At 51.5% G+C, this 15,835-nt stretch overlaps 1 protein-coding gene across 35 annotated transcripts in view; it reads right to left on the bottom strand.

The window, feature by feature from the left end:
* Positions 1-243: 243 nt before the first annotated feature.
* Positions 244-15,835, bottom strand: part of CAMK2G (calcium/calmodulin dependent protein kinase II gamma) — a 52,982-nt gene continuing 37,390 nt past the window's right edge. For 3 of the 35 annotated variants that reach the window (XM_032470141.1, XM_032470130.1, XM_032470136.1), the window contains 8 exons: positions 11,011-11,079; positions 9,766-9,810; positions 8,316-8,364; positions 6,980-7,093; positions 4,851-4,926; positions 4,436-4,530; positions 2,813-2,986; positions 244-2,270 (listed from right to left, as the gene is read on the bottom strand). In XM_032470141.1, the coding sequence (XP_032326032.1) occupies positions 2,209-2,270; positions 2,813-2,986; positions 4,436-4,530; positions 4,851-4,926; positions 6,980-7,093; positions 8,316-8,364; positions 9,766-9,810; positions 11,011-11,079 (684 nt within the window). In that variant the 3' untranslated portion in view covers positions 244-2,208. Of the gene's footprint in view, positions 2,271-2,741; positions 2,987-4,427; positions 4,531-4,850; positions 4,927-6,979; positions 7,094-8,315; positions 8,365-9,765; positions 9,811-11,010; positions 11,080-13,164; positions 13,198-15,835 lie in introns of those variants that run through there. The other 32 variants (XM_032470135.1, XM_032470145.1, XM_032470132.1 and 29 more) reach the window with 19 other exon arrangements.

Genomic DNA, 15,835 nt, shown 5'->3' with positions numbered 1-15,835 from the left:
GGGGCGGGGCCAGATCTCCAGCTCACCTCCTGCGGGGCCCAAGTTCCTCCTCCCCAACCCAAACTCGCCTCAACAGCCCCGTGGCCAGATTGGAGGCTGATGAACTTATGAGGAAGTTTTATTCTAAAATGGGCCCAAAAGGAGTGGGAGGAGGTACATCTCTCCACCTGAATGAAGCCTTGTAACCGAGGCAGCTAAAATCTAAGCCTTTGGCCATAAGCCTCCAACAGCAGTAACGCAATGGACTCTTTAAAGGTTATTTTATTAAATATCTTCAGTTCAAGGTTTCATTGTAACAAAGCTATGAAGGTCTACCAACATTCAGAACAAACACTAACTATTTTTAAATTATTTCTATGTCATCATGCAAAAATTCTGCATCAAATGCCTTCCATCTCCTGTTTAAAAGGTGATTTTTTTTAATAGTCTATTGTCTATAGATGCTGACATTAGCCCCAGAAGAGGAGTAAGAATGCTAAGAAGTGGGGCTGGAGCAGCCATATGAAGCTATGGGTCTTAATGAACTCTAAGACCATTTGTCTTCAAGCCAGCAAAACCAAACCCTGTGGTGAAGGTGTCTGCGTGCTGGTACTGCAGGCTGCAGGGCAGGAAAGGGCAAGGTCCCAGGGGCTGGGGCATGCATGAGGTGCTCGGAGGAGCCTGGCTAAATCCAAGCACCAGCACCTGTGAGTCTCCTCTCTTCTCAGTTGGTTCCAAGGCAAACCTCTAGCTTTGCTCTTTTCCCAGCTCCTGTGCCTCCTCTTAAGGCACCATCCAGGGAGCTGGGGTCTCCCCACCTTTCCCCCAATAGTGCAGACGCTTGTGCAGGTAAGTCTACACAGTTGTTTTTGGGGAAGCCAAGGCCATGACCAACTGCTCCTCCATTATCTTCTCTGCTATCTGCTTAGAGTATAGATCTTTCCCCTCCTGGAATGAACTCCTTGAGCACAGAGAGGGACAATGCATGTAGGAGCCGTGGCTCTGGACATCTCTTTTGAGTACATGCAAGTGAGAGGGAGGGTGACGCCCATGCAGATTGTCCAGCAGTAAGTCTATGCTTCAGTTGGTCAGTAAAGAGGCCTGTTTAAAGAGGACACCTCTTCTTCTTGCCAAAGTAGTCAGGTCAATTTCTCAAAGACAGGAAAAGAGATGGACGTGCAGCAAGGGAAGAGTAAGAAGGGAGGCAGCCCTGCGGGCAGCCTGAATGCATAGAAACAACCATCAACTCAGTCCTGCTTCCTCACTCCTCCCGTCCCACAGGAGCACTTGGCAGAGGGCCCAGGCCCAGATGAGGGTCAGCACAGGGACCACCAGCATGAAAAGGCAAGACAAAGATGGTCCAAATCAGCACGGAAACAGAACTGCCAAAGGCAGTAGGGGGAGCCCAGACCAAGGCCTGGCTCTCTTCTTGCTAGGTTATAAGAAAACAAACACGAAGCAAAGCGGCAACCCCTCCCACTTCCCAGCTGCAAGGATAGGGCCTCAATATCAGGGCCCGCGTGCATTGTGCATCCTATAGAAATGGATGAGTAAGTGAGTGCATGTCAGACTAACACGAGGTTTCTCATCAGCTTCTTAGCGGACACACTTCTGCAGCACCAATTCTCTTCCCTTCTACACTAAATGGTACAGTACAGCAACATCCGGGCCACTGCTTCTCAGTCCTGAGGCCACTGCTTCCCAGCTGCCTCCACAGCAAGCTGGGAGCTCCGCGCGTTCTCTCCCAAGTAGGTCCGATGGCCACGATGTTCTCGTCAGCCTCACTCTAGGCGCATCACAAATTCTGAAGAAGTCCATTCCTAGATCTGGGGCAGGCAGGCCACCTGCAATCACATCACGGCCCCCAAAGCTCCGTCAGAGTTCTCGTCTGGTCCCCCGAGTCCACGGAGGCCAGAGGCTGAGCTCACCTATTCAGAGCCCGTTGGTGAGCCCACTGTTCGCACCAGGATGGGTGTCACACAAACTCCTGCAGTCTTCCTAGCCCAAGGGCCATCGGTGATTTTAAAACGCATCATGGTATGGATCCTGTTTTTTTTAAAACAATCTTTTTTTCTTTTTTTTTTTCCTTAAATGTAAAAAACACCTCGGTACAGCAGAGACAGACATGAAGGGCGGGCGGGAGGGCTGCATGCAGGGGCGTGCATTGGCTGCTGCCGCTTTGTAATTTAATTGTTTTAAACCTCAAACGAACAGGACTGCCGCTGTCACTCAGGCCCTCCAGAGCCACTGGCTGCGAAGGTTCGACCTCCAGCTGGGATCTCCTAATGCCCCTGTCAAACAGGACAGACGTGGTAACAGAACAGAGGACAATACACATACAGATGAGTTCCAGAGGCTTAAACACGCTACACACACAGCCCAGGTCTGCCTGGGAAGGTGGAGGATAGGGAGAAGCTAGTGTTTACATGTTAACATTGCCTCACGTTTGCTGAGCACTTACTAGATGCTTTACTTACAAGTATCTTACCTAATCCTCACAACAACAAAGGAGGTAGGCACCACTCCTTCCCTCTTTTTGACAGCTGAGGAAGATGAGGCTTAGGGCGGGGAAGTAACCTGTCCAAGGTCACCCAATTGGGAGTCATGGAGCCAGACCCAAGTCTGTCTGACAACCACCACACTGTGCAGCATTTGCTACTCTTCTGAGATGGCCCATATATCCTCCCCCAGTGCCACCTCTTAACCTCTCTTCCTCCTCTGACCCGACCTGTCCCAGCCCCCCCCAGCCCCCCCAGGTGCACCTGTGGCTGAGTTCACTGCAGCGGTGCGGCAGGGGCCCCTGAGCAGTGATAGTGGACATTGAGCCACTTGCCATCCCGGCGGTGCCAGACCCGGGTCTCCTCCGACTGGCTGGTGCGAGGCCGACCCTGCCCATCGATGTACTGGGTGAGGCGGATGTAGGCGATGCAAGCTGCGTCCTCTCCGATCACATGGACATGCGGGTTCAGGATGGTGGTGTGGATAGGCTTGCTGTTCTTGGATAGGACTGCAGGGGGAAGGGCAGGGTGGGGTAGGTAGGAGGGCATCAGGCCTGGGAACCAGCATCTTCCTCCCAGCCTGCACTTCCTGTCTCATCCTATCTCCAGCAACCACTCTGGAAGTCTCCAAGGCCCCCATATACCTTCCAGGGGCCAGGAAATCCCATCAGATTGGCCTCAGTTATTCAGAAGGAGAAGAAAGGTGGGAAGCAGTGATAACATCAGCTAGGGTTTTAATCAGACATTGTACTGGGGGTTTTACATGTGAGCTATGTTCCTTGGTTGATACTGATTTTCTTCGTTATAAGATAAGGAAATAGGCTCAAGGAGGTTACGTAATTTGCCCAAATCACACAACGTTTGAACTCAGGGCCATCTTAACAAAAGCTCATGATCTTTCTACTCTGCCAGGTGGGTGTAGATTTCATAAGGGCTTGCTGTTCCTAATAAGGGCTGTAGTGCAAAATCAAGAACTTAAAATATTCAGAATTGATTTATGATTTTTAAAAGGGCCAAAGTTAAAAAAGAAATCATCAAGGCACCAAGCCTGGGATATTCCCAAAGTTCCCAGGATCTGGGGTAAAGCCGAAAGAAGAGGGACGGACTGCCATTATCAGCAAACACTGTGAATTGTGTTGTTTTTACTGAGATGTGCATTTTAGTTCAAGTGTTAGGGGCTACATGAGACCTTCCAGAGAGCTTCTGTAAATTCTGGAATTGCTGCTGGCTGATAGAATTACTTAAGATAACCTAGGGTTTACAACTGCAGCTGAGACATGGAGAAAACAGTGGAAAAATAAAACTCAAGGCAGGATGGGGAAGGCCCAGGATAAAATGGGAAAGATGAGAAAAAAATAAGGAGGGGGACAGTCTTAGAAAGATGGGAGGGGGTCATGAATCAGCTTCTTATACCCTAAGAAATTCCACAAACTGTCCAGAGCACATATTCCCGCCCCCACCTCCAGCAGGGACGCCCATCTCCCTCGGACGGACGGAGGGAGGACCCTAGCCACAACTTCCAATCTCACAATCAACAACAGTGCCCTGTTACTTGCTTGCAAATTCTTATCGTGGTTTTAATTTTCCTCTGTTGTGAAACCTGCAGACCCAGCCTTCCATTATTGCCTGTTGAGATCATTTCCACCTAATCTCAAATGGTTTCCAATCATCTTGGAAAGAGGTAAGGCTTAAAGAACTACAGTGACCCCGACTGGGGCAACTGGCACCGCCATGAGGCAGCTGCAGAATGGAGGGGCACATGGGCCCTGGAGGAGGCCCTCAAAGGTGCCAGTTTAAGACCGTCCTCAGGGCACAAGGAGGCAAGCACACAGACCAGGGTGCAGCAGGTGGGTCCAGGAAGGGAAGAGAGAGCAACTGGGAAGGGGAGAAGGCAAGTGGGGACAGAGGCAAGGGGTGAGGGGCAGGCAGGAGTATCTCAGCAGCACGAACCCACTCACGATTCTCAAAGTAAAACTTATGGAAATCCATCCCTTCCACGAGGTTACCGAGGGCCTCAGGCTCAAAGGAAGTGAGGCCTGGATCGCAAATCTTCCTGCAGAAACAAAACAAAACAAAAAACAGCTTGTCAATCTTCTATGGGAATCACCTCTCTCTCCTGATCAGCGGCGCCTGTCCTGCAGCAGCTTAGTTGTGGGCTAGGACCGACAAGATGGCTGAGATCTTAGGGCCCTGCCTGCTGAGCAGCTTAGCGCTGCCCTTTCCACCCTCGGCCAGAACACCACGGCAGGCTCCATCACTGGTGTCTACCTGGAAGGGCTCCTGGGCGAGGGGCCTGGAGTTTAACTCAGACACTGTGCCCAAGGCACTTTGGGAGAGGTGACTTGGGTCTCAAGGGAATGAGCCTCTACTCACGTGTAGGCCTCAAAGTCCCCATTGTTGATGGCCTCAATCAGTTGTTCTGTGATCTTAACGATCTCCTGTTTTCGCACTGTGGGGGAAAAATCCAGCAATTTACTCGCGTGAGACTGGGGCCCTCCCAAGGGACCGAAAGCCCTCCCCAATCTTTCAGAGAATCCCCTGTGATCACTTTGACAAAGACATCCCTCTCCTCTGTTTGTAAGGCCCTCTGTGGGAAGAGTGAGCCCACGTTTCTCTCCACGGCCCCTCTGTTGTCTTAGTTATGGTTCTCTGGCCTTTGCCTCCCTCTCCATCAACAACCAGCATGCAGAAAACACTCTTGAATTTATAACAGCCGAGGAGCCTGACACACTGTGATATTCTGCCCTCAGTCTGTTTCCCACCCCTAGCAGGTGCAGCCTCTCAAAAAAGCATCTCCCAATATGGCTGTTTCCACCACCCACTTCTCTCACCTGAAGGAGCTCAGTCAGGTCTCAACTGCCCCCCACCCCACCCCCAGTGCTTACTCAGTGGCTCAGAACTTAGCCCTGGGCGACAGCCAGCCAGCCTGAGAGCAGAATCTAGCCAGGGATGAGGGCTTGAAAGGGTGAACAGAGCCCTAGGAGGAGGCTTGATTCTCTTCACCTTGCTCCTCTCCTCCACAGGGCTTTTCTGGGATAAAGGATCTTGAAACTATAAACACTTTTTAAATGGAGGCTCTCACCAGAGAGATGGCTCCAGTTACCCTGGACAAGCCTTGGAAAAGCTCTAAATCTCACACCAGCTCTCATGCCAGGATGTGTCCCTCAGGAAAACCAAGAAAAGGCTCAGACTGACAGGCAGGCAGAGCTGGTGCCCTCAGAGCCTCCCCCTTCTCCGCCCCATCCCCAGCCAGGGGACTGCTGGTGACACCCTGCTCTCAAGGGTAGCTCACTTATAGGGAGCACCACTATTAGCAGAGGCTACTGCCAGGGTAAACGGGGATGGGCCTCAGACTGAGCTGAGGCAAACACTGCCTGGAGCCCCAGGCTGGCCCAGGCCACAAACCTTTCCTCATAGGAGCAAGACCAATGCAAGCATAAAAACAACAGCCAAGGGGCACTGCTGGGAGAGGGCAGTGCAGCCAAAGGTACAGGCAAGAGGGGGCTCCATAGCCATCAGCACCATTGGGGGCCGGGGGTGGGGTGGGGTGGGGTGGTGGGCAGCTCTAGGTAAGCAGCAGGTTAGGGGAACCAATGAGCTCTACCCCTTTCTAGGGGCGAGCAGGTATGTACACACACACACACACGCACACACACAAACACACACACTCACTCTCTCTCTCTCTCTCTCTCTCTCTCTCTCTCTCTCTCTCTCTCTCTCTCTCTCTCTCTCTCCCCCCAACCCACCAAACCCCTCTGAGGACCTGACTGGGGCCCTATGGGTGAAGAGGATCATGTTTAGGAACTCTAAAAAGGATAGATGGTAGGAGGGAAAGAAGCAGACAAAGGCATCCTCTACAAAGACACAACGAGAATATAAATACAAGCTACCGTTAACCCAGCAAAGCATCACATCAAGACATTCTACCATCCCATTTATTTTTCGTAACAATGCTATGAGGTAGGTGCCATTTTATGCCCACTTTGCAGATAAGGAAACTGAAGCTCTGGATGGTTAAACTACTTTGCACGTTTTTGAAGGCAGTGTAGCTGGATTTACACTCAGGCCTGTCTCACCCCCCAGCTCTTAATATGATACTATGCTGAACCTCTAGAAGCACCACATCCCAAGATGGTTTCTTGAATAAGGCAGTTTCACCCTCCCACCCAACTCCCACCACCTTGGACCTGACTTCTGACTCTGGCTTTCTTCCCAGCTCAGTGCTGAGGCAAGGCCCACTCCACGTCCCACTGACCTTCTACTCCGTCCCTTCATGCCACGTTCTTACACCCACTCTTCCCCATGTCTGTGGGCCCCAGTGTCAAGGGCCCCTGCCTGGTCTTAACAGCACCTCCAGTCAGCTCCCCCACCCAGCAGAGGCCGAGCTGAAGCTAACTAAGATGGACTGCCGGGTGGGGCTGACAGCTGGGGGTGTGGATCCCTGAGGGGCTTCAGGATGAGCCAGGGAGACGGAAGCCAGAATGTGCCTCCCTCACACTTACTGGCTGAGGAGCAGAGAGAAGGCTGGGGCTGCATGCCTGCAGAGGGGGCTGTTCTGTCCCGGGAGCTCCGTCCTTCAGGCACCGAGCTGCCATTCCCAGTGCGGAGCGGGGCAGCTAGCCAGCCAGGGCAGGGCAGGGCAAGGCAGAGCAGCCAAAACAAACAGAACAAGGCAGGTGAGCGAGCAAGCCAGACAGGACCCGAGCCCGTGGCACTGAAGAGCTGGGGCAAGGCGGCGCCTCGGGCTGCTGTGGACACTGGACCATGTCCTACGCCACTGCCTCTAACAGAGGCCTCCCAGCTGAGAGCCCCAGGACAGGGCACAGACCTGGGACTGTGGCTTCCAGAGGAGCCTTCGAACAGCCTGTATGAGAACCCCTGCTCCCAGGGAAGACGTCCTAGGGGGCGAGGCTACAAGGTCAAGAGCCCAGCAGTGAAGGAGCCGCTTACTCTACCAGCATCACCAGAACTGAATCGATCTGATCTTAATCCCAGCAGCACCGGAGGCACTGTTCTTTACTGCCTTACATACTTTTATATGCCTTATGCTTTCTATGTTCCTGATCACCAAAGGTTTGTTCTTCCCTTCTTGCCCCTGGGCATGCTCTCTCAGCTCTGTCCTGCAACATTCCTCCAGCTTTTCTGAGAACCTGGCCTAAGGTCACTTACTGAAGGCAAAGGGAGCAATTCTGGGAGGCCGAACCACAGAGCAGGACAGAGATTCCCCATGGTCTGGCCTGCCATGCCTCCCCACACCCCCTGGCATTCTGGCCAGGCCCGAGCTTAAGCTGGTGGTCTTCACAGGACCACTGGGACATGGTCAGATGTGTTTCTGACTCTGTCATTTACACCAAGGCTTTGTGATGAGAGTGACCGACCCATCCCAACGTGCCCAGGACTGTCCTGGTGTTAAAACCCAAAGTTCTACATCCTGGGAATCACGTCAGTCCTGGGAAAACTGGGACCCTACTAGTGGCTCATGGTATCTGTAGGCTACTTCTGCAGGGACTCAAGATGTCCCTGTTCTGGGATGTCACTTCATTATTAGCAACAGGAACAGTTCTCTGAGCCCTGGGCCTAGAAGGGATCGAGAAAAGCCCTAACTTAGCTATCTTAGACTTGGGGTCAAAGAAGAGAAGTCTCTTGCCCTGCCCAGCAATATCAGACTGGGGCCTCATATCTTACCCCGTGAAAAGCAGCTTTTATGTCAAACCTTCTCCTGGGATATTAAGGAGCCACTAATCTCAGTTCTGGGGGCGGACAAGCCAGGTGCCCCACTGGAACCCAGGTGCCTGAGACGCTGCTGGGGCCCCTTCCCCACCAAGGGCCAGCACCTACCTTTGAGGTCCTCATCTTCTGTGGTGGTATTGCAGCTCTCTGTAGAGCCCTGTAGGCCAAAAAGAACGTGTTTCTATACATTCAGGCCCTTGGAAATCAGAGGAGCCAAGCAGAACAAAAGCATAGTATGTGCTCCTACAGGAGTTTCACCCTTGCCATCTAGACTCTTACGAAACTCTGGATTCCCAAACACGTTCGCGAGTCTTCCCAACTCAGCACATGTACCATTTATCCAGGCATTTGGGCTAAAACCTAGAGTCATTTTCTAGGTTTGATTTTATGTTGACTTTCCTTTTTTTCTCTAATGTCACAATTATCCAATCTAAAAATTAAATCTGTCAGTTCTACCCCCAAAATAAATCCTGTGTCTTACTTCTTCTCTTCAAAGGCTACAACCTGAGTCCAAGATACCAACATCTGGCATCTGAACTATGACAATAGCTTCCTGGCCTCCCTGCTTTCACATGTGCCTCCTCCCTAAAGTTCTTGCCTGTAACATGGCCAGAGTTTTTCAAAGTGTAAATCAGACTCTATTACTCCCCTACTAAGAACCTCCAACAGCTTCACATTGCTGCTGGAATAAAATCCTATCCAGTTCTACAGAGCAGGTCCTGCCTGCTTCTCCAACTGTACCAGCCTCGTGCCATTGTCCCCCTGGCCCCTACACTCTTAGCTCTGATTTCCTCTGTCCCACAGAGGTGCCACGCCCCTGTCCCTGCCATTCCCTCTGTCCAGGGCACTCTGCCCCACAGTCTGCCTGGCTGTCTCATTTTAGCTCAAGTATCACCTCCTGAGGGAGGCCCTTCCCTGACCACTTAACTAAAGACCCTATTCACTCTCCATTTACTTTGCACTATTTTCTTAATAGCACTTATCACTCCTGGATTTTATTCTATTTATTTGGTTTTTGGTTTATCACCTGCCTCTCCTATACCTGTGGAGAGGGATTTTGTCTTGTCACCTCTTGTAAACCAGAGCTATGGATGGCCTTGGGCTCAATAAATATTTACTGATGGCAGTGAAAATAAGGAGACAAGATCATTGAGGGCATAAAGGAGTGTGGCAACGGAGAATGGAAGCTTGAGGGTCTGATTATACTCTGGCCTCTGTTCTTCAGGCCAATGTTTACTCTCATTTAAACTTCAAAGGTCATGGAGGAAGGTTCTCTTATTATTATCCCCAGTTTGCAGATAAGGAAACTGAGGTGTAGACTGGCAGTGACTTGTCCAGCAGCCCAGGGCCTGTCTGACTCTAGAGGCTCAGAATCACTAAGGTGTAACACCCTTCCTGACAACAGAGCAGGTAACAGGCACACACTGCCCCCGCCCAGGCTCTGCAAACACCTTGGCCTCGAAGTGCTGCCATTTGCAAGGGCCTTAGACACCGTGACCCAGCCCACCTGTTTCCTGCTGGCCTTGAAGAGCAGGAGACTGGCTCAGGAGCCACTCACCTTGATCCCATCTGTAGCGTTGTGCACCACGGTGGTTTGTGGTTCCTGTGAGAGAAGGTGAAAATTATCCCCCTGACCTGGGGATAGACCTAACGCTCTTCCTGAGGGACCCCACCCCTAGCCCAGTACCCTCATACACTGACCCTATGATGACCACTGAGGCCTGCTCACCAGCCATTCCCACAACAAATCCTGGCTCAGCTGGGTCCCAGACAGCTGGAAGCCCCAGACAGCCGGAAGCCCCAGATTTAGGGGACAGCCCTGGCTGGTAAGGAGGAGAGGCCTGGTACTTAATGGAAGCAGGAACTGGGGAAGCTTAGAGGACATGGGCCTCTGTTCCCGACTTCTGCTGGATCTGGTATTCTTTCCTCCATGGGACAAGTATATGCGAGAAGCTGGGGGGCTACAGGCACAGATCGGGCCCTGCCAACAGTGTTCATCAAGAGGTGTGTGAGAGGCAGGGACACAAGGAGAGTGGACTGAGGTCTCCCAGAAAGACCAAGGATGGCCCTCAGCAAGATGAGCCCAGAGAGCTGCCTGCTTCACCCGCCCTCTGCCTTTCCCGGAGTTCCTGTCCCTAAGGCACCAGAGCAGGCAGCACGAGGGTCCACAGGAGGGAGGAGGGAAAGGCATGATGAGCCCTCCCTCTCTCCCAGTCACCCCCCCTTCCCTCCCGGCTCAGTCTAGTCAGCCACCGCAGACGGAGCTCCAAGAGCACCCAGGGCCCCTCGGGGAGCCCAGACAGAACTCGGACAGCATGGGCAGCCCCGGGCTCTCCAAGAACCCAGAGACATCAGCACCATCCAGAGGTGGGGGACCCCAGCCCCTCTTCTGGTTCATGGCTTTGCAGAGGAGAGGCAGAGGCCTATTTTACAAGGAGGCCTCCAAGAACTGACGTACAGGTCCCAGAAAGCTCCTGCCCTCTCCTTATATAAGCCACTCACCTTCCCGGCCCCACAGCAGACCCCCTGGGGCCCGGCCTGGGGCGGGGAGGTTTAGCTGAGAGCCCTGATCACTCTTCCCCCAACAGCAAAAGGAGCAGCAGCAGCAGTTCTGCCATGCAGGACGGAGCGGGCCAAGCGGGCAATGAGGGGGGAGGGCCTCTGGGCAGGACACAAAGCAGCCTGCGCTATGGGGACGAGAAAGGAGCAGGGCCAAGGAGGCCTGGGAGGGAGGGCAAGAGAGGAAGGGGATGAGCGGGAGGCAGCCAGGGGCGGGGGCGGAGAAGCCGTAGTCAGGAGGTACCATGGCCGTCTGCAAGGGCGCGGGCTCTTGGGCTGGGCTTACGAGACTGTTTTTGTTGTTGCTCTGTGGCTGAGACAAGAAAACAGATGGTTTAGTTCCTCTAGAGTCACCAAAGCTGCTCAGGTTCGACTCCCAGACCTCCCTTGACCCCCGGCCTGGCCCGGAGGAGCGAGGCCTGAGATGGCCTCGATAACACTTTGGGATGGGAGCAATGGCTGGAGAGATGACCAGAGGAGCCTGGAAACCTAGTCCTAGAGGCATCCTTGAGGTGGGACGAGCCCAAAGAGTTGTTTTAAAGCCTCTCTCCAGAAATCTCTGCTTATGCCAGATGCCATGTCACTGCACAATCATACTTGACCCAAAGAAATTCAGGATCTTCTCACTTTACAGGGAGAAAGGAATGTGGTTTATAAGAAAGCATAACAAATTCAGAACTCTGGGTCCCCTAATGATGGGCAATCTCCTGCTGCCCTTTCAACCTGCCACCTGTATTTCCTTCCCCTTAAAACACCAAACTGAAGCCTGATCTGAAATGAAGAGGAACAAGAGGAGAAAGAAAACCTAGCCCAGGAGATGGTGTCCAGAGAGGAAAGGGGTGGAATTCGGGTACAAAATGCATCCACTGACCCCAGGGGGCAGAAACAGGGCTGTGCTTGTTGGCCTTTCTGCCTGATCAATCTTAGACTTGGTCAGCCAGGAATGAGGACAGAGCTCCAAAGAGAATCCAGATAGGGGCTGTGGCAGCAGTCCCAGAACCCAGCCCCCAGGAAGGAGCAGGCTGCCCAGCAGGCCGACATTCTTAACAGCAGCAGACCACTGGGGTTATCTCCTTGACTTTCAAAGCACTACTATGGACTGGCACAGCAAGGGAGGGTGGGGAGAGGATGGCGAGGAAGGAGGCCGATCTCCAGGGCAGGGAGTCATACCGATATTCTCTGCCTCTTACAATCCCCTAACTGTCTCTCTGGGAGACCCAGGGGAGCTGGTGGCCACGGAGAAGCAGCCTGATGCCTATGAATTCTTCAACAGGCAGAGACAAATGCATAGCTACCATCTCTGTGCAGGGCGCAAATGAGGACACACTGGCAGATAGGACGTGCTTCTTCTCTCCTAGGACACATGGAAAGCCACCCAGACTGCCCCACTTCTTGCCTGGAGTTCTCTTTTATCACCCCTTGGACCAGACCTGAAGCCATCTACCACTAGCTTGCTGTCAATGGTTGAGATGTCCCCAAACCCAGGGCTAGGCATGGAACCTCAAGCAAGCACCAAGTGCTATAAGACTCCACTGAACTCTGCAGGCTGAACAGGGGTCCCAGGAGTAGCCAGGATGTGGATCGAAATTCACGTGAGCTCTGCTCTCTTCCATTCTCCCCAGGAAAGAGCTGAGCCCTCCTAGCTCTGCGGATACAGACTTGTTTGGGGCTGACTGGAGAAGGCTATCCTGTTTGGAAAGCCCAGCTGAGACAGAGACCTTGGCAAGGGAAAAGGTCTGCAGGGTGCCTGTAAAACCTGCTATATCTGCAAAGGGCTGGGATGTCACCCAGGTGGCCCCACCTCTGGCTTTAATAGATGGTTTCACAAGGATTCAGGCTGCTGTGTTCCCCTGGGTGCCCTGTGTCCCATGAGAAAGAAGATGCGCTCTCAGCAGGCTTTCAGCTGTTCCCCTGCGGGCTGGGAAGGAAGGATGAAATATTGGGCACAGCTTGCTAATGGGCACTAAAGGCCAGGAGAGTAAGGCTCAGAGCTGTGAGCCTACAACCAGCTCCTCTGCACATTACACAGAGGCCCACGGCTGCTCATGCCCGGTGAGCAGGGCCTCTCCTCCCGAGACACAGTGAGTGAGGGTCTCCCCCTGTGCAGGCCACTGACCCCGTGTCCCTGCCAGCTTCACATCCTGCTCTGGGCTGCTGGGGCAGTCCAAGCTCTGCAGCAGGGGGTGCCAAAGCACACATTCCAATGCCTGTTTTTAAGGCCTCCAGGCGACTTTGGGCAATGGCCCCGGCCTGGCAGGTCAGGCCACACCTGCCCACACGGCACAGACATGCAGTGAGGATGAGTGAAGCACACGCACATGGCAGAATGGGTTTGCGTGGCTGGCAGGCGGGCGCAGGCAGCATGGAGCGGGCGGATGGGTGGGCAGGCAAGGCTCACCATCAGGTGCACGCTGGAACTCGACTTCCTTTTCTGGACACACCACAGCAAAAGGGAAAGAGAAGGGGAAAGAGGAGGTAAGAAGAGAAGCACAGAGACGCTGCAGGTTAGTGCACCAGCGTGGGCTCTGCCTCAGGAGACAAGAGCAGAAGGAGGAGACCTGGAGTCCAGCACCGGCAGGGTTAAAACAGCACCTAGACCAACAGGCACACACCCTCTCCAGACCCTGGGGGAGGAAGAACTCCTTTACTGTCAGGTTCACAAATAGAGATTTAGCATATTCTGAGGTGTCTCAACCTTGCTCAGAGAAAACCTCTTAAAAGGAGATTAAGTCAAGTCTATGAGAATAAGTAACATTTTCCTACAAATATATAGGTTTGGGCTTATAAGCCTAGCTCAACTGTAGGATTGTTTATTTTCTCTTATTACTAGGTCTGCCTGAAATTCGAGTGAGCAGCTCTCAGATAAATACTGAAAGCTACTCTAGGTCATCGTCAGCTTTAACAACATTTGACTTCTGAGCCTAGACTTTTTCACTGCACCCCTGAACTGCTTTTCAGATAAAGATGCTGAGCTTTTGTAAATCATCTGACACACATTAAATTTTGGCATCCCTTTCTTCATTGGTATGGCCATGCTCGTTTATAAGATGTCAATGTTTTATTGCATTTTGCAATTAGTGGGAAATGGAAAAATAAGAGTGCTGGTGATTAAAAGTACAGTGATCATATGGACACAAAGATGTAAACTAGCGGGAATGCTGTGAAAGCACTGATCCCTTAGCCTCGACTAGATGTTCAGGGACTTTACGTTCAAATGTGAAACAAGAGCATAAAAATAAAGGCCACATGGAACACTGAAAATGTATCTCGGAAGACTGTGTTTAAAAGGTGAGAGGTGGGGGAGGGTAGAGCTCAAAGTGGAAAAGCGCATGCTTAGCATGCATGAGGTCCTGGGTTCAATCCCCAGTACATCCTCCAAAAAGTAAACAAACAAACAAACAAACAAACAAACAAACCTAATTACCTCCCCCCACCCCGAAACAAACACATAAAAGATGAGAGGTAACTAGGAATTTTATGAAGAGCTCTCTGGGAGACAGAACTCCCCTTGGAACATGTCTGTCACTTGACAACTGCATATTCATCTGATATCCAACAAATGCTCATTGAGGGCTATTCTAGGCACTGTGAACACAGGTAAAATTTTTCTGCCCTCAAGAGGCTGACATTCTACTTTAGGAAACATTTTTGAGAATGTATTCTATTCAAAACAAGGGGACTACAGGTATTGGAAAGAATGGTCAACAATTTGGAATCAGCTCTAAAGAAAAAGAAAGGCTGAACATCATCAGGTGGCTTTTATTTCACCTTTCCATGTACACCCAAACATGAGATTTTACTTCCAAATTATCCAAAAAAGAGGAACTTGCTTCACATTCATATGTACCCTTAACCCTTTGTCCAAGTAGAGTGTTGACACTTTGAAGGAAGGTCCATATGTTATTTGTCTTGGTAATCTCCACGGTGCCTGGCAAAATGCCTTAAAGGCGGGATATGTTTGCTAAAGTAAACCAGGTTGTGGGCCCTGGCTTTTCACCAGGCAAAAGCAGAACCCCGGTTCCTAACTTGTCCAGAACTTGCAGGGGCACAGACCGGGCCTTGCAGCTCGCTTTCACCCGGACCTTGCCTTAGGCGGACTCTTCCTGCTGCCCACTTCTACAATGGGGAGAAAGTTCCCAACTTGCTCCCGGCTGGCTCTCTTTCTCCTAAACTGTTCTGCATGAAAACCTGAGATAATCCTTTCTATACAAGAGCTGTGGGGTGAGGGGTGGACAGACCTCTTTCAATTTCTCTCTCCATCCCTTTAGGGTTTCGCCCTGAGCCAGGCATAGCTGGGCTCCTTCTCCACCAGCATCCTGCAGCGCTGTTTAAGCACCAGATCACTTTTTAAGAACTGTATTTCACTTATATTTAGAAATTAAGTAAAATCTTAAACCAGAAAAAGGTTCAAGCCTTCTTTCCTCACTTAAACAAATTTTCAAACAGTACTTAAGAAAAATAACAATTATTTTTATTTCTTTGTTTCTTGCTTGCTTGCTTTTTTTTCTTTCTTCCTTCCTTTCTTTCCTTTCTTTTCTTTCTCATTCTTTCCTTCCTTCCTCTCTCCCTCCCTTCTTTATCTTTCCTTTTCTCTGTTTATCTTTTCTTTTCTCTCTCTCTCTCTCTAAGACTGGATGGCCATTCTGGCCTGGGACTAGCAGAATGCACAAGTTGTCCTCAACTAGGGGCCCCTCAAGTCTTGTCCCCACAAGTGGCTGCTCACTCCCCAATAGACCCTGGGTCACTAGCACCTAACTTCAACAAAACCTAACCAGAACCTGAAGTTCCCAAATTCAAACGCACAAGGTAGACTCACTGCTCAAACCAATGCTAATACTGAGCATCCTGTGAAAGCTCCTGGACAGCTGCAAAGAAGCCTCCCTGTGGACTTTAAGCAGCAGGAATTGGGGAACAAGTGGGGGTGGGGGGCTAGGAAAGGAGGATGAGGTCTAAAAGAAAGAACCAGGATGCTCACAGCTCAGGATCTTCTGAGCAGCCTCACAGGCCTCCCTGATAACACAGGTTATCAACTTGACTTCCAAGAGGGCCCAGAAAGGCAAACCCCACAC

Source organism: Camelus ferus, chromosome 29 (assembly GCF_009834535.1).
Source record: "Camelus ferus isolate YT-003-E chromosome 29, BCGSAC_Cfer_1.0, whole genome shotgun sequence".
Taxonomy (NCBI): Eukaryota; Metazoa; Chordata; class Mammalia; order Artiodactyla; family Camelidae; genus Camelus; species Camelus ferus.
The sequence above is the reverse complement of the archived record's forward strand: the minus strand, read 5'-3'. Positions and strand labels throughout refer to the sequence as shown.